The sequence below is a fragment of the Dendrobates tinctorius genome, unplaced genomic scaffold, assembly GCF_039654945.1.
Source record: "Dendrobates tinctorius isolate UK_male_01 unplaced genomic scaffold, ASM3965494v1 ptg000007l, whole genome shotgun sequence".
Lineage (NCBI taxonomy): Eukaryota > Metazoa > Chordata > Amphibia > Anura > Dendrobatidae > Dendrobates > Dendrobates tinctorius.
The window spans coordinates 40,244,678-40,267,120 of NW_027361675.1; the positions used below are offsets into that span (position 1 = coordinate 40,244,678).

Sequence of the window (22,443 nt, forward strand, 5' to 3'; positions counted from 1 at the left end):
GGGGCTACATTATACTATATAAGTGGCTGCATTATATTCTATAGGGGGCTGCAATATACTCTATCAGGGGGCTGCCATTTATTCTATGGAGGGGCTGCATTATACTATATGAGGGGGGCTACATTATATTCTGTGGAGTGGCTGCATTATACTCTGTGGGGTAGCTGCATTATGCTCTAAGGGGTGACTGCATTAAATTCTATGGGGGTTTACATTATATTGTATGGAGGGGCTGCATTATACTCTGTGGGGTGGCTGCATTATGCTCTATGGGATGGCTGCATTATACTATATGTGGGCTGCATTATACTGTATCGAGGACTATGGGGAATACATTATATGAAGAACTATGGGGTGCATTATACTATGGGAAGTAAATTGTACTACATGGATGACAGAAATGCTTCTGTGTGATGTGCAATATGTAAACATTTGGGGCCCCATTTTAAACTTTGCCTAGGGCCCCACTTTTCCTAAAACCGGCCCTGTCTGCAGTAAGTAGGGTTTTCTCTTTCTCTGGGGGGCACTCAACTTTACCAGCATGCACAACGAGACACAAGTTAGCCCCAAAAACGCATGAAAAAACTGCACCAATGAAACAAACAAAAACGCTCCAAAACATGCGTTTTTGCCGCAGCTTCTTTCCTGCCAAGAAATCAGGTTTTGCTGCAGAAACGCAGAAAAAACGCCCAGTGTGAACTTACCCTTACACATCCTCTCTGTTTTGGCTTCCCTTCATAAAAGTTTTCCTGCCTTTGTAATGCTCCCTTATCCAGGATCAGTGATGATCCATATTATCCTTTTCTAATCACTCTCTTTTATCACTTTTACATTATTTCATTGGATCGCATTGTCGGCGGACCTACTTTTCTAGTGGACTCACCTAGCATAATCCACTTTATATTGTGGATCTATTAGCACGCTCACAGGGAGGAAATTCACACCGCTGTTCCCCACGGCCGTGGTTTTCGGACACTATCCGCTTTAGTAGGGGATTTATCACTTATCACAGAGGTTTTGAAATCAGAAACTGCAGTTCTATTTACCGTTTTGTCATTGATGATAATGGGAATTGTGCAGACATTTTCCCCATGGAGTCTGCCGCAGAGTGACCTCACCCTTGCCCTGTATTCACACATGTTGGCTTTGTGCCGGCTCTTTTGCTCATGCACCTGCAGCGCACACTGCCAACATCTGGCCGCTCCACGGCATCACGTGACCGCGCACACCACGTGACGGCTCCACTAGGAAGTTCCTCAGCCACAAGTTGTTACTGGTCTCCAAAAAGATGGAGGACGCGCAGACTGGGAGCCGGCTGTGGAGTAAAGTTCTGGCGTCCTGGTTGCCGGTCCTGCACCTCACTCCTGGCTGTACTCTTACGATAGTGCTGTCTCTGGCTATATCGGTCCCAACAGTGAAGAGGGAGACACCTGTTGCATTGAGTCTGGACCTGGAGGCAGGAGTGCTGGAGAGCGCCACAGGTATGGCCGCTGCGGTCCGGTCAGTGGTTGTGAGCCATACACACTGGGGAAGACCTAATACAACTGGTGTTAGGAAGAGCCAAGTACTCAGCCAATTGGATACTAGCTTGCTTTCTCCAAAGGGCTGCTTTGTAATGTAAGCTGGCAGCTGATAGGTTGTTGCCATAGGAAGCCATTTTCCTTTTTTATTGTGCAGGTTTAGATAAACAATCTCCATTTTTTTTCCAGAAGTGATGCCCCCATTGTAACGGAATAGTGGGAATTGTTCTGTTAGCAATTGTCCTGCATATTATTGGAGTTTCCGCTTTGTGGCTGCCAGTGCGTTATCAGACCACGGCCCCGGTTCTAGAGGTGCTGTCACAGTCACACAGCCCAGGAAGTTGTCACTAATTTGTCTGGGACCCTGTACTGCCTGTTTCTCGAATCCTCATCAGATCCCTGCCATCGCTGCACGAGTCCAGTATATGGGCAGAAAATGACATTGTATCACACTGACGGGTTTTAAAAATGGCTTCCAGTGACTTGATTTAGTTGGATGTAAGTGGTCATGTGTGATGGGTGTAATAATTCCATACAGAAGGTCGTGTCTCACCTACGGGATCTGTGCTTCTCACCGATAGAATACATCCCATGCTAGTCAGTGGAGCTGATCACGTCAGTTGTGTTTGCAGGAAAAACAGATAAACAGATGTTCAATTGTGATCCCGAGTCACAGATCAAAATGGCCTATGCAAGCCTGTGAAAATCCCGGATCGCACATTGATGAGTGTGTGATCCGTGTGCAGCCTGTGATTAATATTGTAAGGGATCATTCAGACTTCCAATTTTCACAGCACCTCGAACCTGTGATAGTCTATGGGGCCATTCACATATCTATGATTTTTCACAGACCGATGGGTCTGTGAAAAATCGTGGAAACATGTCTGACTTTGATCCAAGGGTCAGATCAAAATCGTCAATGGGTCTGTGAAAAAATTGGACTGCTTTCGGATGACACCCAAGTGCGGGCCAGTTTTCTTGAACTGTCAAAATGGAGAAGATACAGAAACTTTTTTTTTTAAAAATTCACATGCGAGAAAAACTGACACTCAGGCTACACTCTGATCAGAATGATCAGTCCGTTTTTCTCGACGTGGAAAATTCAGAAGTATAGGTAGGAGAAGCTTTGCTATGTATTTTTTTTTTTTTATAGTAAAAGTGTACACTGATGAAAATCCGTCTGTGTATCATTTCTTTTAAAAAAACAATTTGTGTACTTGAAAAAAACAGGTCTGATAATAGAAGATTTATATCTGTCACTGAGAAGATACTAAGGAAAAAGTGAGACCCAAAACACGGTATTCAAGACAGCCAAAATCATGTATATTAAATATTCACTTTATTAGATACATAAACTATATTTAAAACAAAGACATATTAAAAAAAAAAAACAGCTCAGGATGGGGAGCTATAAACACATGGTGAAAATTGTTGGTACCCCTCGTTTAATGACAGAAAAACCCACAATGGTCACAGAAATAACTTGAATCTGACAAAAGTAATAATAAATCAAAAATCTATGAAAATGAACAAATGAATGTCAGACATTGCTTTTCAACCATGCTTCCACAGATTTTTTAAAAAATAAAACTCATGAAATAGGCCTGGACAGAAATTAACTAAATATTTTACTGCACAACCTTTCGAGGCAATCACTGCAATCAAATGATTCCTGTAACTGTCAATGAGACTTCTGCACCTCTTGATAGGTATTTTGGCATACTCCTCAAGAGCAAACTCTCGAACCTGCTACTTAAGGCCAGGTTCATATTGCGTTAGGGCAGTCTGTTCAACGTATGCGTTAAACGGACTGCTCTAGCGCACCTGCCTTTTTTGGATCGCGTTATGCGATCAGACCAGCGCAGATGGAGCTAGCAGTGACGGACCCTCGAACGCTGCAGACCGCGTCCGAGGGTCCGTCACAGCATGACGGCACATCGCTAACGCATGCCCAATTAGGACATGCGTTAGTCATGCGCTGTGTTATGGCAGTCTATGGCATTTAATGTTGCATTGTAACGCAATCCGTTAGACGGACTGCCATAACGCAATGTGAGCCCGGCCTAAGGGAATGAGTATTCACTGTCCTCCACACCAGAGCAGTGAATATTCATTTCTCTTTAGCAGCGGGAACAGGCTTTAGACGCAGCAGCCGGCTCCTGCCTCCTGTGGCCCGCTGCTCTGCCGCTCCCCCGCCGCTCCCCCCCCTCCATCCTCTGAGACCCTCACTCGAGTATAAGCCAGGGCTGTGGAGTCGGTAAGCCAAACCTGCGACTCCGACTCCTCAATTTCCCTTACACTGACTCAGACTCCACGACTCCGACTCCCACATATATTGCTTATATTTAAGTGAAAAATTTATTGTAGTACAATGTGAACATCAGACATTTAATCATTTTTATGATCCAATAATCAAGATATTTAGATAGAACATAATATCTATTTATTGGAATACAACTTTAGAACACAAAAAACTGTAATAAATTGTAAATATGTAATACACTGTATACATGTATACGGTACAGACCAAAGTTTGGACACACCTCATTCAAAGAGTTTTCTTTATTTTCATGACTATGAAAATTGTAGATTCATTCTGAAGGCATCAAAACAATGAATTAACACATGTGGAATTATATAATTAAAGTGTGAAACAACTGAAAATATGTCTTATATTCTAGATTTTTCAAAGTAGCCACCTTTTGCTTTGATTACTGCTGTGCACACTCTTGGCATTCTCTTGATGAGCTTCAAGAGGTAGTCACCGGAAATGGTCTTCCAACAGTCTTGAAGGAGTTCCCAGAGATGCTTAGCACTTGTTGGCCCTTTTGCCTTCACTCTGCGGTCCAGCTCACCCCAAACCATCTCGATTGGGTTCAGGTCTGGTAACTGTGGAGGCTAGGTCATCTGGCGTAGCACCCCATCACTCTCCTTCTTGGTCAAATAGCCCTTACACAGCCTGGAGGTGTGTTTGGGGTCATTGTCCTGTTGAAAAATAAATGATGGTCCAACTAAACGCAAACTGGATGGAATAGCATGCCGCTGCAAGATGCTGTGGTAGCCATGCTGGTTCAGTATGCCTTCAATTTTGAATAAATCCCCAACAGTGTCACCAGCAAAGCACCCCCACACCATCACACCTCCTCCTCCATGCTTCACGGTGGGAACCAGGCATGTAGAGTCCATCCGTTCACCTTTTCTGCGTCGCACAAAGACATGGTGGTTGGAACCAAAGATCTCATATTTGGACTCATCAGACCAAAGCACAGATTCCACTGGTCTAATGTCCATTCCTTGTGTTCTCTAGCCCAAACAAGTCTCTTCTGCTTGTTGCCTGTCCTTAGCAGTGGTTTCCTAGCAGCTATTTTACCATGAAGGCCTGCTGCACAAAGTCTCCTCTTAACAGTTGTAGAGATGTGTCTGCTGCTAGAACTCTGTGTGGCATTGACCTGGTCTCTATTCTGAGCTGCTGTTAACCTGCGATTTCTGAGGCTGGTGACTAGGATGAACTTATCCTCCGCAGCAAAGGTGACTCTTGGTCTTCCTTTCCTGGGGCGGTCCTCATGTGAGCCAGTTTCTTTGTAGCGCTTGATGGTTTTTGCCAATGCACTTGGGGACACTTTCAAAGTTTTCCCAATTTTTCGGACTGAGTAACCTTCATTTCTTAAAGTAATGATGGCCACTCGTTTTTCTTTACTCAGCTGCTTTTTTAGTCTATTCAGTGGGACTATCACCTGTGTATCCACCAGACTTCTGCACAACACAACTGATGGTCCCAACCTCATTTATAAGGCAAGAAATCCCACTTATTAAACCTGACAGGGCACACCTGTGAAGTGAAAACCATTTCCCGTGACTACCTCTTGAAGCTCATCAAGAGAATGCCAAGAGTGTGCAAAGCAGAAATCAACGCAAAAGGTGGCTACTTTGAAGAACCTAGAATATAAGACATATTTTCAGTTGTTTCACACTTTTTTGTTAATTATATAATTCCACATGTGTTAATTCATAGTTTTGATGCCTTCAGAGTGAATATACACACACACACACACTATGACTTATCTCGGCAAAGATAAAGCCTAGATCCTCAGGCTACATTCACACTATGGGCGTAGCCAGGATCAAACCTGGGGGGGGGGGGTGCAGAATCTCATACTGTTACGCAGAATTTCATACTGCACACCTCAGCTGCTGCAGAACCTCATACTTCACACCCCTACACTTGAAAATAAAGCCTGCACCTTAAGAAGATGTGGTGATGAATGCAGTCTATTTATTCCAACTATCAGTTGATGTTGATGTTACTGAAGACGAGCAATGCCTGTCCTGGGTGTCCTTTTGGGCAGCTATGAGGTGTCCCTGACTGGTGCTAAAAAAAAAAAGGAGTGTTAGTCTGTGTGCTATCCAGCTTTAATTCTTTTTGGTACAGATATGATATGGATAGACAGATAAGGATAAATGGATATATAGATAGAGCAGATTTCTAATCTGCTTTTGTTATTGAAAACATTATCTATGAGCTCAAAAACCTTTCAGGTGATGCGGTTTTTTAAAAAGCTGATCTGCTTTTGCAACTGAAAAACGTATCCTCAAAAAAACGCAGGAAAAACGCTGTGTGTAAATGTAGCCTTAGATTAGGAATAGAACAGCCATTTATATGACATTTCATAACTTTCCCAAATTCCTATGAAAAAATATTCAGCACATTCTGCATTGAATTACTGTATCCAATTATATATTTTAGGAGTCGGTCCATTTTATTCCAACTCTGACTCCACCAAAATGAGCACCGACTCCACAGCCCTGGTATAAGCAGAGGGTGGCTTTTTCAGAACAAAAAAAAGTCTAGTACCTTCTTTTGGGTCTTCTTGTTTTTTTGTATTCTAGGGTTTACTTATAATAATTTATACAGTGGTGTGAAACTGTTTGCCCACCTCCTTATTTCATATTCTTTTGCATGTCTGTCACACTTAAATGTCTCAGATCACCAATCAAATTTAAATAGTAGACAACGATAACACAAGTAAACACAGAATGCAGTTTTTAAACCAAGGTCTTTATTATTAAGGGAAAAAGAAATCCAAATCTACAGAGTCCCGTGTGAAAAAGTGACGTCCCCTTAAACCTAATAACTGGTTGGGCCACCCTAAGCAGAAACAACTGCAATTCAACGTTTGCGATAATTGGCAATGAGTCTTTACAACGCTCTGGAGGCATTTTGGCCCACTCCTCTTCGCAGAATTGTCGTAATTCAGCCACATTGGAGGGTTTCAGAGCATGAACTGCCTTTTTAAGGTCATGCCACAGCATGTCAATTGGATTAAGGTCAGGAATTTGACTAGGCCACTGCAAAGTCTTTGTTTTTTCTTAAGCCATTCAGAAGTGGACTTACTAGTGTGTTTTGGACCATTGTCCTGATGCATAACCCAAGTGCGCTTCACCTTGAGGTCACAAACAGCAGAATTCATGATTCCATTTACCACATCAAGTCTTCCAGGTCCAGAAATAAAAAAAAAAAAATCATACTTCGACCACCATATTTTATTGTTGGCATGATGTTCCTTTTCTGAAATGCTATGTAACTTCTACGCCAGATGTAATTGGACATACACTTTCCAAAAAGTTCAACTTTTGTTTCATCAGTCCACAGAGTGTTCTCCCAAAAGTCTAGGGGTCATCAAGATGTTTTCTTGCAAAACTGAGATGAGCCTTTATGTTCATATTCTTCAGCAGTGGTTTTCATCTTGGAACTCTGCCATGCAGGCGTTTTTTGCCCAGTCTCTTTCTTATGGTGAAGTCATGGACACTGACCCTAACTGAGGAAAGTTAGGCCTACAGTTCTTGGATGTTGTTGTGGGGTCTTTTGTGCCCTCTTAAGGCTAGTTTCACACTAGCATTCTCGGGCGCAGGGCCACTGCTTAGCTCCAAAATGCAACAGCGCGTTTTTGTGTGTGCTGGGCGCAGCGCCAAAAGGGCGCAGCACCAGAAAAATCATACCAGCGCACGGTCAGCATACCCAACGCTAATTATACGGTCAGCAGGATTATGCACAGTAACCTACTGACACTGTCATGTTGCTGCTGTTATACTGATTAAAATAATACCTTGGGTGATGAAATCTGTCTTGTGGTTGTTGTATAATCTTTATAATGCAGACTGCTGACAGGTCACTGATCCCTCACTGACCTGCCCCTTAGTGTACATAATGAATATTATATATAGCTTGGGAAAAAAACCTTTCTGCAGGCTGGCACCAGCTGTGGTGCCATCTTGTAAGAGAAAAAAAAACATCTCCTCCTCCAAGATGGTGTAGCAGTTTACTTAATGTATGTTATATATAGCTTGGGGAAAAAATCCCTTCTACAGGCAGGTGCTAGAGGTGGTGCCTGCGCTGCAGCATGATCGCATATGTAATGTGTGTATATAATTAATTTGTTTGATGTAATAGTAATCTGTTGTAAAATGGCGCCGGCCACACCTGTGCAATAGCAGCTATTGGTCCGATAGCTGCTACAGCGCAGGCAGCGGAGGCGCCTTCTTGCTAGAGAGAAAAAAAAATTTTGGCCACCAAGGTGGCGCCTACTCAGTAGCCTATATCAGTGCTATATTTTTATGAATATCAGGATTATATGCACAGTACATATGCAAATTTGCTGCAGAGCCAGCCTGCAGAAGGGTTATTTTTTTCCCAAGCTATATTTATGTAAGGAGGTGGCGGACATGCCACCTCCACCTCCTCCTCCTCACATGCCTCCTCTCCCCTGGACGCTGTTCATATGGTTACGTGCGGCACTTCATTGTTCACTAATGTTATTATACTCGTTATGTTCTATAATGTGATGTATTTGTCATGTACTGTGCATAGGCTTAGGGATAGACTAGGAGATAGTATGCCACCATAGGGGGATTATAATAGTGGTGGCATCGTAGAGATAGGGAATAGAATAGATTAGGAGTGTTAGGTCCAGTTAGCATAGGGGTTTGTCAGTAGGGAGGACTTACAGTAGAGCTGGGCAGAGGATAGGGATATAGTCAGCACACTTCTTGGTTAGGGAGCAGAGCCTGGGCAGCCTTGCCCAGGGCAAGGTGTAAGGAGCAGTGAAGAAAATAGTCTATCAGCCGTGGGGATAATGATGCTATTGCAGGAAGGGGCCCCAGGCTGAGGATTGTGCACATGGGCACCAGCGCAAGAAGGACGGTCTCTAGAAGGATCCAGTGTCTACAACCGGGGCAGGACTTGCTGAGATGGCATTCCTGGCACCTTTCCCTATTGGAACCGGACAAGGGGATGGCGAGAAGGTGACACTGAAGGCACGGATGACACAGATTGTTTGGAGATAAGGCAAGGCAGGGAAAGCTCTTGAGATGTCCCTTTGTGTAACCTGTCCTGCAAGTGTGATGGATGCCCTACTACATAGTAAAGTTAATCTGTTGGAAAAGAACTTTGCCTCAGAGATGTTTAGTAGAGCTCGGGAATGTAGAGCCGGAGTGACAGAACCTTAGAGGACTCTTGACAGTGAATGTAAGTGTACTGTTGCGCACGCTGCACATGCAATGGGAAGGACATTATATTTCATCTGTGGGGCACCAGGGCTTGGGAACAGAAATTCCCATTGCCATGACTACCACCCTGGCCGCCTTACATATAATAATATTCATTATGTAAACTAGGGGGCAGGTCAGAGACCTGTCAGAAGCCATACACATGACTAAGCAGAGCACCACATAAAGACACCCTCCACAGGCTGCCCTAGAGCATGGACATATCATTAACTCAAAACTGAAAATAAAGATTAAACAACAACCACAAGACGGATTTCAGCAACCAAGGTATCATTTTAATCAGTATAACAGCGCCACCGGCCTGACACTGTCGGTAGGTTACTGTGCACAATCCTGCTGACATGTTCCCTTTAAAGGACTCAGTACAGCATGACTGTTCAAACTAAGTCCTGCCACTCTGTGCTTCAGGGCGATGCCAAACATTTTAAATACATCTTCCCAACTGCTTGTTTTCCCTTTATCTACATTCCCCTTTTCTTTGATAGCCCTGGCCTCATAAAGCCAGAGAAGGGCAGAGATAGATGGGAAAACAAGTAGATAGGAAGGCGCACTTAAACTTCTGTGCACGCCAAGGGTGTGCTTGGATGGAACAGTCATTCTGTGCCAACAGACCCCCTTTAAAGCACCACTCCAGCGTCTGTTTTTTTTTTGTTTTTTTTAAAGGGCTACTCCAGTGCTGAAACTGTAAGCTTCCTGCCCACGTTCTTATGCTCGCCTTCCGGCCCTCCGGAACAAGGCTCTCATAGACTTTTCGCCGGAGACGGCCCAGAGTGACGCTGGAACAGAATGATGGGGAAGACAGATGAGTATCAGGCGGGGTAAAAGACTTGCATTTAAAGGATCACTCCAGCAGTGCAATAAAAAACAACGCTGGAATGGTGCTTTAAAGGCTGACTACCTCAAGTTGTTGGCACTAGAGACCAATATTCTTTCTCCTAGAGGAGAGCTAGTTTGCTTTGAGGTTATTGACTTTATTCTCTGACGTGGCTCACTTCTGCATTGGGCCTTGAGCAGCACCTAATATGCAGATAACCCTGCCAATGTCCTTTCAGATATCAGTAGATTTTCTGTCAGGAACACCGCACTGAACTTGCTCACTGAGCCAGTGCGCGTGTCCTCAGTAAAGCGAACTGTGCTCAAAGATACCTGTGGAGCGGGCAGCAGCTGAGTAGATGCGTACTTCAGAGCCGCAGGACCTGAAGCACGTGACTGCTAGGGGCGTGGCCTAAACTCCAGAGAGCTAGGAGCTGCAAAAGAACTCCTAGCAGGGTAACTGCGAGACAAAGTTACCAAGGGGCATAGACAGGGAGGATAGTCAGGACGTAGCCAATGAGTCATACACAGAGATAGCTGCAAGGTACAAGAGGGGCGAGCAGAGAGTAGTCAGGTCACAGGCAATGAATCATACACAGAGATAATAACGCAGTACAAAATCAACAGGCAAACTCACAACGGGAAGCAGAACCGGGTCAGAACCATATAAACAAGCTATAACAACTTACAGGCACACAGATGTCAGCACACTCGGCCAAAGGCAAAAGTATAACTGGCAGGGATTGGAGCTTCCCAGGAGTTTAAGAAGCTCTCCCAGAACCAGAAAGAGGGCAAAATCATTAACCCCAGGTGTGCAGGTCAAAACCTGCACCGAGCTCCACACACTAACCCCAGGTGTGCACCTCAAAAACCTGCACTGGGATCATGACATTTTCTGCCTATATTTCTGTGTACAGATATGAGTTTCTCTTCTTTTGGGGTAAGGCGTGAGTGTCGTTAATGGCGTTTTCTCTTTTTGTTCACAAGATCTTCTATTTTTCAGTTCACAGGTTGATCACATATATTTACTTCCATGAAGATCTCCCAACGTTAATCTGCAGTTGCTTAATCGCTTGGTATTTTGGTGGCGGTTTTGAAGAGAATGTTGGCACAGTAAAGTTCTGCTTCCTCACGCCTCTGTTTGCTGTATGCAATGGACTTCTCTACTTGGTCGTTATTGCCGTAGGCAGCAGCCTTCAGATGGACGGAAAGGTCCAAGGATTTACATCAGTTGCTTTTTCAATGATGAGCGTCTTTATAGTACGCACCAGCCTGAGACGACTCGTATTCTTTGGGTTCATGGTACCCACAAAAGTGATGCCAGTGTTGTTCCTGATCCCTGCTTTCTTTATACCACATGCCACCGTCCTTAGTAACGTATGTGGCATACTGGTGGGTGTAATTTGTATCCTTTTACAAGTAGTGGATGTTATATTTGTCATTACTTGCTTTTCATAAAAGCTATAGAGCTCTATCTACCAAATATTTTTGACAATATCAAGATCGGCTCCACCCAAAGCTGAAATTTGCCAACTCTCCTGAAATATTCGGGTGGCTCCCGCATAAAAGGGAGACTTTCCAGGCTCTGGAGAATTAGAAAACTTCCAAGGTTTTACAAAACCTTCCAGCAAATAGTTCTTCTGCCTCAATATCCCACATAAAGGAACAGGTTGAAGCCTAGAAGAGATCTGGTTAGGGGGAAAATTTCCAGTGACATGTCACTCACTTAGAGATGTCTTGTCTAGCCAGTTCTAAAGTTATGTATATACTGCGTCTTTTTGCTGAGCTTTTAGAACATAAACTAACCTGAAAGTTCACATTTTTTTTGTTTTAATTTTTTTTGAGGAGGATTTGGGGGATATGTGCACATAACATCTACATCTTACAGTGCCTTGCGAAAGTATTCGGCCCCCTGGAACTTTTCAACCTTTTCCCACATATCATGCTTCAAACATAAAGATACCAAATGTAAATTTTTGGTGAAGAATCAACAACAAGTGGACACAATTGTGAAGTTGATCAAAATTTATTGGTTATTTTATATTTTTGTGTACCGTATATACTCGAATATAAGTCGAGATTTTCAGCCCATTTTTTTGGGCTGAAAGTCCCCCTCTCGGCTTATATTCGAGTCATATACACCAGGGGGTCGGAGGTTGGCGGGGGTGTCAGGTCATACTTACCCGTCCTGACGCTTTCTCTTGAGCCCCCAGCTTCTCCGTGCTCTCTCTTCCTGCCTTCAGCAGTCACGTGGTACCGCTCATTAAAACTCATGAATATGCGCATATTCATGAGTTTTAATGAGCGGTATCACATGACTGCTGAAGAGAGCGCGTGGAGAAGCTGGGGGCTCAAGAGACAGCGTCAGGACGGGTAAGTATAAAGATACTCACCTGTCCTGCGTCCATGGCTGCTTGCTGCTGTCTGTCATCTGTCAGTGACTTCAGACAGCAGAGGGCGCGGTGACGTGGTTAGTGCACGCCGCGCCCCCTGCAGTCTGAACGTCACTGACCGATGGCGTGGCAGATAGCGGTGAGCAGCCATGGACGGAGGACACGTGAGTATTTCAGGTGCCAGCAGTGACACCGGCACCTGACACCCAGCGACGGAGAGGTGAGTGTGTCATTTTTTTTTATTTTTACATGCAGCAGCGGCAGCACATGGAGGAATAATCTATGGAGCTTCTTATGGGGGCAGCATATGGGGGAATAATCTATGGAGCTTCTTATGCGGTCAGCATATGGGGGAATAATCTATGGAGCTTCTTCTGGGGACACCATATGGGGGAATAATCTATGGAGCATTTCCCACCCTAAGCTTATACTCGAGTCAATAAGTTCTCCCAGTTTTTTGTGGCAAAATTAGGGGGTCGGCTTATACTCGAGTATATACGGTAAATTCAAAAACTGGAAAGTGGGGCGTGCAATATTATTCAGCCCCTTTAACTTAATACTTTGTTGCTCCAACTCTTGCTGCGATGGCTGTTATACACCAATGGCTGTTACTGCGCAGGCACAGCCAGCACCATTTTCAAACAGGATTTTTTTTTAATGAATATCAGGATTATATGAAAAAATTAATTATATGCACAGTACACGTGATCATGCTGCAGCACAGGTGCCACCGCTAGTACCTGCCTGAGGAAGGTTTTTCTTTTCCCCAAGCTATATATATAATATTCAGTATGTAAACTAGGAGGAAGGACAGTGAGGGATCAGTGACCCGTCGGAAGCCATACACATGACTACCTAAGCAGAGCACCACATGAAGACCCCCCCTCACAGGCCGCCCCTGAGCACGAGCATATCATTAACTCAGAAGTGAAAATAAAGATTAACAACAACCACAAGACGAATTTCATCAACCAAGGTATTTTAATCAGTATAACGCCACCAACCTGACACTGTCTGTAGGTTACTCTGCACAACCCTCCTGCAGATTGATAATGATTTTTTTACGTGACAGGTTCCCTTTAAAATTGCATTGTGTACACACAACTTTGTAGAGTTACTGTGCATTTTCCACTCCAAAAACTCAGCAAAAAGATTCATTGTGCACATTTTGAGGCCATGTGCACACAATGAGTATCTGGTGAGTTTTGTTTTTTTTTACCTCAGTAGTTGTAACCCAAAACCAGGAGTGAAAAAAATCAAAGGAAACATATATTAGAAACACATCACCAGTTCTGGTTTTGGCTTACCAATACTGAGGTAGAAAAACTCGCCAAACACCGTGTGAACGTGGTCTGACAGTTGCAAAAGCTTAGCATTTGTCTTCAAATGGAAAAGTCAACCTGTATGATTCAAGAGAAGATTTGATGTGTTAAGTGAAATCCTATCCAATAATTTCAGTTTTTTTCTACAAAGGACAGACGGAAAGTGGTAGAGAATATTGTGTAACCTGGCATGCGACCAATTACTTTAACCCCTTTCTGATGTTGGGTGTAATAGTACACCCATGTCGGAATTCCTCCCTTTGATGTGGGCTCTGGCACTGAGCCCACATCTTCCAGACACTTTTTTGATCAGCTAACCTGTGCCTCTAACAGCCACGGGTATCGCGATCCCTCTGCGGCTGTTAACCTGTTAAATGCCGCTGTCACTCTGACAGTGGCATTTAACTCGCCCTTACCAGAAGCAAACAGGAAATCCAGCCCATCGGTGACCGGTCACCGATGGGTCGGCATGACAACCAGAGGACTGCAGCAGACCCTGTGGTTGGCGCTCATAGCAAGTGAGCATTTCTACTACACACAGGTGATCTGATCATTTCCTGTATGTAGCAGAGCCGATTGGGTTATGGCAGCTTCTAGTCTCCCATGGAGACTATTGAAGCATGCCAAAAGTAAAGAGAAAAAAAGTTTTAAAAAATATTAACCCTTTTCTGTCCTTGGACGGGATAGTAAATCTGAGGTCCGATCCCCCGCTTTGATGAGGGCTCCTACAGTGAGCCCACATCAAAGCCGGGACATGTCAGCTGTTTTGAACAGCTTACATGTGCCCGCAATAGGCGCAGGTGGAGTCACGATCCACCTGCGTCTGTTAACTAGTTAAATGCCGCTGTCAAACACTGACAGCGGCATTTACCAAGCATTTCCGGCCGCCGAGCCGGAAATACGCGCATTGCTGACCCCCGTCACGTGATCAGAGGTCAGAGATGCATTGGCATAACAGCCAGAGGTCTCCTTGAGACCTTTATGGTTGTTGATGCCGGATTGCTATGAGCGCCACCCGGTGGCAGGCGCTCATAGCAATGCAGTAATTGAGCTACATATAGGTGATCTGCTCATTGCCTATATGTAGCAGAGCTGATCAGGCTGTGGCAGCTTCTAGCCTCCCGTGGAGGCTATTGAATATTGAAGCATGCCCAAATTTAAAAAAAAAAAAGTTTTTCAAAATATAAAAAAAATAAGTTTAAATCCCTCCCCCTTTCGCCCCATTCAAAATAAAACAATAGGAAAAAAAAAATCACACATACCCATACATATTGGGTATCGCCGCATTCAGAATCGCTCGATCTATCAATTAAAAATAAGGATTAACCCGATCGCTAAACGCCGTAGTGGGAAAAAAAATCAAAATGCCAGAATTTGTTTTTTGGTCGCCACGACATTGCATTAAAATGCAATAACCGGCGATCAAAAGATCATATCAGCACATAATAGGTATCCTTAAAAATGTCAGCTCAGCGCACAAAAAATAAAATGGAGACGCTACGGGTATCGGAAAATAGCGCAATTTTTATTTTTTTTTTATTTTTTAGCAAACTTTGGAATTTTTTTTCACCATTTAGATAAAAGAGAACCTAGACATGTTTGGTGTCTATGAACTCGTAATGACCTGGAGAATCATAATAGCAGGTTAGTTTTAGCATTTAGTGAAAAACAAAAACGCAAAACCGAAAAAAGCTGGGGTCATTAAGGGGTTAAAAAAATTTTTAAAATAAAGTTCAAATCACCCCACTTTCTCCCCATTTAAAATAATACAATAATTCAAATATACACAAATTTGGTATAGCCGCATTCAAAATCATCTGATCTATCAATATAAAAAAAGAATTAACCAGGTCGCTAAATGGTGAAATGAGAAAAAAATTAAAACCGCCAGAACTACGTTTTTTTGGTTGCCGCTACTTTGCAATAAAATGCAATAAGGAGCGATCAAAAAATCGTATCTACACCAAAATGGTATCAATTAAAACGTCTGCTCGGCGCGCAAAAAATAAGCCCTCGCCCAGGCCCACAAAACATTGAGATGCTATAGGTCTCGGAATATGGCGCCTTTTTTTTTTTTTTTTTACCAAAGTTTGGATTTTTTTTTCACCACTTAAAAAAAGAACCTAGACATGTTTGGTTTCTTTGAACTCATAATGACCTGCAGAATCATAATGGTAGGTCAGTTTTAGCATTTAGTGAACATGATAAAAAAGAAATCATGTGGAATTGCACTTCTATTGCAATTTCACCGCACTTGGAGTTTTTTTTTTCCTGTTTTCCAGTACACGATATGTTAACACCAGTGGTGTCGTTCAAAAGTGCAACTCGTCCCGCAAAAAAATAGCCATTTTGACTGAAAAATAAAATAGCTATGGCTCTGGGAAGAAGGGGAGAAAAAAATAAAAACGTCGGTCATGAAGGGGTTAAGGCATAGGGTGAAACTTGAAGCAAAACTCGCGTTACATGTGAAATGTTTTGTGGCAGACATTGATTCAATATTTTATCACATCTGAACTCAGTCTTACACTAGATACTAAAATGCCTTCCAAAGCATGGAATTAACATGTTAATCAGAGGAACACAGATATATTAAGAACAACAATGCATTTAAAGCATATAATATATGAAACAATTATTAAATGCCGCTTCCGCTGTATGTCCAACATCTGATCTCACGGGGCTCCGTGGGTATCGGCGCTGGCTAGTGCGGCGGTAATGTGTTGGGAGGCGCGGCTATGACGTGACTAATTGGTGATGCATCTTTACACCGGTGCCCATAAATAGTCACAGCATGGACCTCATGACACGCCCCCCTGAGGAAGGAAATCTCCAAAACGCGCGTGGAGGCGGGCAGGAGACAGCGTGGTGTTTGGAGCTTTACTCTCTGGTATGTTGATTATATTGGTTTGGAATATGCTTTGTACATTGTCATCTACCATTATGGATATACAGTATATGTGGATCTTGTAATAATACCCTGCCCATCTACTTGATATACTCTAACTTAACTATTGGATATTAGATATATGCTTTGCATTGTCCTTGCTATCCATTAGCCTATATATTTAATTCTGGGATAATTGTATATGCATTTTGCATGATCCTATGTACAGATTAGCCTATATAAGATATACTCCAACGCCTCTTTGCTCTTCCACCGCCTGTTTCATGCGGATCCAGTCTGACACTTTTTACCCTGGTTGCTAATGATCTGGAATATTAAAGTTTTTTTCTATTTTGGCATATTAATCCTTTTGGGCTATTCATTGCCTTTTTTCTGTGGTTTCTCTATGCCATGACAGAGTAAAGCACACACTGTCACAATTCCCCTGTATTTGCAGCACGATTGCGTGGTCATGTGATGTACGGTATGTGATTTTCATACTTGCAGCCACGTGCCGGTTAGATTGTAATCTGCTTTTCTCAATAGACCAACAACTTCATAACTGCTTAATTGCTACACATAAAGTAACAAAAAAATACCCATCGACCCAATGTCGTTCCTGCAATATCCTCGCGGTCTCTCCTAGCAGTGTTTTCGTGTGAGTGACCGCTGCAGTCAATCAGCAGTCCATGATCAGCTGCAGTCTTCACTATTCCTTCAGAGCAGGCGTCCAGGAGACAGAACAATGCCATTGGGGGAGGTGAGTATGTGATTTATTATTTTATGTGAGGCCCTTAGCAGTTTAGAAAGGGTTGTCCTGTAGTGAACAGCAGCCTCTAAATAAATCTAGTGATGTTACTCGGGGACGTGAATGTATGTACTACTTTGTTTGATTTACATCTGCTATGTATTCTTTAACTTTAAAATAGATGGTTTGGGTGGCTGCTTTTTCTTGGACCCCTCAGAATCTTTATTGTCACGAATGGATCAGATGATACCATTCAGGTTATTGAAGAGAGTCCAAATTTGGAGGTACATCCCTGCGACTTCAACAGAAAGGAATGCCTCTCAATCCAGAAAGTAAGTTGTTTTGTGTTCACGTCAATTTGTTTAGCAGGCAAAATGGCTGCCTCTTTTGTATGTAGGTGACGTATTGTCAAGGTACAGTCATGGCCAAAAGTTTTGAGAATGATACAAATATTATATTTTCACATGATCTGCTGCCCTCTGGTTTTTATGTGTGTTTGTCAGATGTTTTTATCACATACAGAAATATAATTGCAATCATATTATGAGTAACAAAAGGTTATATTGACAGTTAGAATGAGTTAATGCAGCAAGTCAATATTTGCAGTGTTGACCCTTCTTCTTCAGGACCTCAGCAATTCTCCCTGGCATGCTCTCAATCAACTTCTGGATCAAATCCTGACTGATAGCAGTCCATTCTTGCAAAATCAATGCTTTTATTTTGTCTGAATTTGAAGGTTTTTGTTTCTCCACCCGTCTCTTGATTGACCACAAGTTCTCAATGGGATTAAGATCTGGGGAGTTTCCAGGCCATGGTCCCAAAATCTCTGTTTTGTTCCCTGAGCAATTTAGTTATCACCTTTGCTTTATGGCAAGGTGCTCCATCATGTTGAAAAAGGCATTGTTGATCGCCAAACTGCTCTTGGACGGTTGGGAGAAGTTGCTCTTGGAGGACATTCTGGTACCATTCTTTATTCATGGCTGTGTTTTTAGGCAAGACTGAGAGAGAGCCCATTCCCTTGGCTGAGAAGCAACCCCACACATGAATGGTTTCAGGATGCTTGACAGTTGGTATGAGACAAGACTGGTGGTAGCGCTCACCTGGTCTTCTCCGAATAAGCCGTTTTCCAGATGTCCCAAACAATCGAAAAGGGGATTCATCAGAGAAAATGACTTTACCCCAGTCCTCAGCAGTCCACTCCCTGTACCTCTTGCAGAATATCAGTCTGTCCATGATGATTTTTCTGGAGAGAAGTGGCTTCTTTGCTGCCCTCCTTGAGACCAGGCCTTGCTCCAAGAGTATCCGCCTCACAGTGCGTGCAGATGCACTCACACCTGCCTGCTGCCATTCCTGAGCAAGCTCTGCACTGCTGGTAGCCCGATCCCGCAGCTGAAACACTTTTAAGAGACGGTCCTGGCGCTTGCTGGTCTTTCTTGGGCGCCCTGGAGCCTTTTTGGCAACAAGGGAACCTCTCTCCTTGAAGTTCTTGATGATGCGATAGATTGTTGACTGAGGTGCAATCTTTCTAGCTGCGATACTCTTCCCTGTTAGGCCATTTTTGTGCAGTGCAATGATGACTGCACGTGTTTCTTTAGAGATAACCATGGTTAACAGAAGAGAAACAATGATGCCAAGCACCAGCCTCCTTTTAAAGTGTCCAGTGGTGTCATTCTTACTTAATCATGACAGATTGATCTCCAGCCCTGTCCTCATCAACACCCACACCTGTGTTAATGGAGCAATCACTGAAACGATGTTAGCTGGTCCTTTTAAGGCAGGGCTGCAATGATGTTGAAATGTGTTTTGGGGGATAAAGTTAATTTTCTAGGCAAATATTGACTTTGCAAGTAATTGCTGTTAAGCTGATCACTCTTTATAACATTCTGGAGTATATGCAAATTGCCATTAGAAAAAATGAAGCAGTAGACTTTGTAAAAATTAATATTTGTGTCATTCTCAAAACTTTTGGCCATGACTGTAGAGTTGCTGTTCGGTAATAGCCAGTGGAGAAGTCTTATCATGACTATATACTATAAAAGCAATTTTTTTTTATATTTGGTTTATGGCTATCATGTAGCCATGATAGTCCTTTTCTCTGAAAGGTAGTTATATGTTTCACTGTAAATAATGTCTTGCAGTTAAATTAAAACAGCACCTCACCTCAGGTATGGTTCACCTAATGCAGACTACATTTCTAATTATGCCAGAATCTTATCATAATCCTGTTGCTTCTGTCTAACTGTTTGCAGTGATTGATCAGTGACACAGAGCTACTGTCCCCTTATGTATACAATAGAGCCTCAGTGTATCCAATGTAATGTATACAGCAGTCTGTGTCTCTTTGTGATGTATACAGCAGTCTATGTTTCTCCTGTGTGATGTTTACACCTGAGTTTCAGTGTATTTGTAATGTCCAGTGCTCTGCTTAAATGACTACACCCCAACAGATTTGTCAAATTCTTTGTTTTTTTTTTTCCTGAATCTTTATTTTCTGATGTATACCGTACTACAAAATACTCCCATAAATGCCCATTGATTGGCAACAAGATTGGATTTTCACACCACAAAAAAGTAGTTTTACTAACAAATTAATTTAATCACATGATGCCAAAATAACTACACCCCAGTGAAAGTCTTAGGAGCAAAGCTAAAGTTTAGACTACAAAATTCTAATTAACAAGAATTCAATCACATGTAAGCCTAATTATTCATAGAACCAGCGTCCAGCAGACAGATGACTATAAAATGGTGCTACTTAACCAAGAAAACCTCTTCACTTTTCATGGATGGAGCTGAGATGGGGAGTAAAGATGTCTGAGCGCTTTCAGGAGGGATCTGATAGTTGATTATGTAATTTACTGGAAAACAGAGACCGTCCTCCTGTCCACACAAGAGAGCATGAACTGGACTTGTCAGACTGGAGATCTCACAACCCAACTGCCCTTTATAAAGGGGAGAAAATGTATAAGGGCAACTGAATGAACGGACCTGAAAAAAATGACACTGCTGGAATATGAGAGTTGACACTATGTGTAAAAATATTGGGGTCCTACTTTAACGCCTTTATTAAATGTCCTAGTTTTATTTTGTCTACTAACAACCTACATAATTATTTGTAAGGAGGCTAATGGCCGTGTAATCGATGGGAGGTATGTGTCACAGAGATGGCTGCTCTCTGTGATGTAACCCGGAGTATTATCTTTAGTGCACGTAAGCACTAAGATGTCCTTTGGTGCACCTGTGTCCAGGTTGCGGGTAGCTATGAGAGATGGGCTGGTCTGCTTACCCACATACCTCATCTCTGGGTGTGGTTACAGCCTATATAATGAAGGCTGTTGTTTGGCATATGGTCTGTGTGTTGGGAGAGAGAAGGCCTTCTGTGTGTGTGTGGCTCCAGACCGAGCCTGAGTGCTGGACATTTCCCCTGCCTGTGTGCTCACATGCCTGGTGGAGCAGAGCCCTGCTATGGACATTTATTCTTTGTTTTTGCCTGATCTAAAGGCTGTTTACCTTTTGTTTGTGATTCTGGGTTTATGAAGCAATAAACCCACATGGACTTTTAAAGGAAGGTGCTTCCTGTTTTCCTCCTATCGCACCTGAGTGAGTACAACCCCTACATATTGTAATTGTTATTTGTATATGTTGTTGTTTATTGTACAACCCAAAAGGAGTATGGCACTTCATGTATCTCTAGCACATGTCTGAATGAGCTGGTCTTTTTCTTTACCACAGGCTGAACTGCTCACATATACTATGTGGCTTATTTATGGGATTGGTAGTAGACCCAGCTGTCAGACCACTCACCCCTTCCAAGTTTAACGTTTATGATCTGGATCAGAGATCTCCCATCATTTTCTATTAATCACTTACATTTTTATATATGATCTCTAATTAGTTTTGTTTATTTCTCTTCTCTCTTAAAGGATCAACCCACCTCCTGGATCTTACCCAACCCAGCAGTATTATACACCACCTCAAGGCCTTTCTGATATCTACTCTCCATATCATAACATGAAGCCTACCGGGACATGGCCGCCTGCTGGTGCCTCAGTCTACTCAAGAGAAGCGGCATCTGGACAACCATACACACATGGCTACCTCAAAGAGAACACACATAGCAACGATGATAATGATTCTTTATCACATACGAACTCCCATTCCCACAAAGACTTGGGGATCTCTTCTGATCAACCAGAATTACAGCAAGTCCAGACACAGTAAACAGAGGGCAAGTTTAATAACTGCAAGACATCTGGGACAATTTCAAGGCCACAGTAGTATTTCTTGGGGGGCAGATTCTTAAGTGCCTTACTAATTCTACTGAGGCTTAAGATGAATCCAAGTGTCATTATGTATAAATGTTAACCTATTATTTTATACCAGGGAGCACCACTTAAGCCTTCATTTTGGTATTCTCATCAGTAACAATCAATATAGATTTCAGCTGATTTTTTTTTATTAATTATTTAAACTTTGCCCATTGGGAAAGACGGATGATTATTTCATTTTTTTGCACTGAATACACCTTCTTATATCGTGGATTTGCATTTTGTTCTGTCTTTTATTCTTAGTGGATATCTATCACCAGACTCATCCTTTTATTCTAATAATTATTATGCTGTAATAAATTTGCCTGTTCCCTCTTGGCTAATCACAAATACAAAGAAGGCTCAATTGGCCGCATATTTCGACTGCTTCTGTGAGTAATAGGAGCTTTGTCTATGAGCTCAGTCCACAGTGAAATGGGGTTGTGTTTCTTATTTCATTCAGTCATTTCTAGGTTTAATGGATCTTCAAGATAGGTATATTGACCCACTTTGGAGACTTTTTGTGACCTTTACAGGTATATTTTTTATGCCATCTATTGCACCACATACATAGTATCTTCCAAAGTTAGACTATAGTTCGATATAAGCAGGGCTGTGGAGTCGGTGTCCATTTTGGTGAAGTTGGTATAAAGTGGAACAACTCCGACTCCTAAAATATATAATACATTTGGTACAGTAGTACAATGCATGATATGCTGTAAATATGTTCAGAAGAATTTGGGAAAGTTATGAAATGTCCTATAAATGTCTGTTCCGTTTCTGATCTAGACAGGAACAAACTGTTGAGGAAATCGGCGCAATAGTGTCTTTTCTCCTTCGCCTCATTGGGGGATACAGGACTGTGGTGTATGCTACTGTCGCCAGGAGGCTGA

General features: G+C 42.6%; 1 protein-coding gene across 1 annotated transcript; it reads left to right on the forward strand.

Annotated features, from left to right (window-relative positions):
• The first annotated feature begins 1,217 nt into the window (after window positions 1–1,217).
• RHBDD2 (rhomboid domain containing 2) lies at window positions 1,218–21,782 on the forward strand. Its single transcript, XM_073573800.1, has 4 exons — window positions 1,218–1,481; window positions 10,900–11,301; window positions 17,425–17,575; window positions 21,167–21,782. The coding sequence occupies exons 1-4, from the start codon at window positions 1,289–1,291 to the stop codon at window positions 21,462–21,464; spliced, it is 1,044 nt and encodes a 347-aa protein (XP_073429901.1). The 5' UTR covers window positions 1,218–1,288; the 3' UTR covers window positions 21,465–21,782.
• The last annotated feature ends 661 nt before the right edge of the window (window positions 21,783–22,443 follow it).

Coding starts and splice junctions, on each gene's coding strand:
- RHBDD2 (XM_073573800.1), top strand. CDS start 1,289: ATGGAGGACGCGCAGACTGGGAGCCGGCTGTGGAGTAAAGTTCTGGCG. Junction 1,482..10,899: donor AGTGCTGGAGAGCGCCACAG/GTATGGCCGCTG, acceptor TCTATTTTTCAG/TTCACAGGTTGATCACATAT. Junction 17,576..21,166: donor AATGCCTCTCAATCCAGAAA/GTAAGTTGTTTT, acceptor TCTCTCTTAAAG/GATCAACCCACCTCCTGGAT.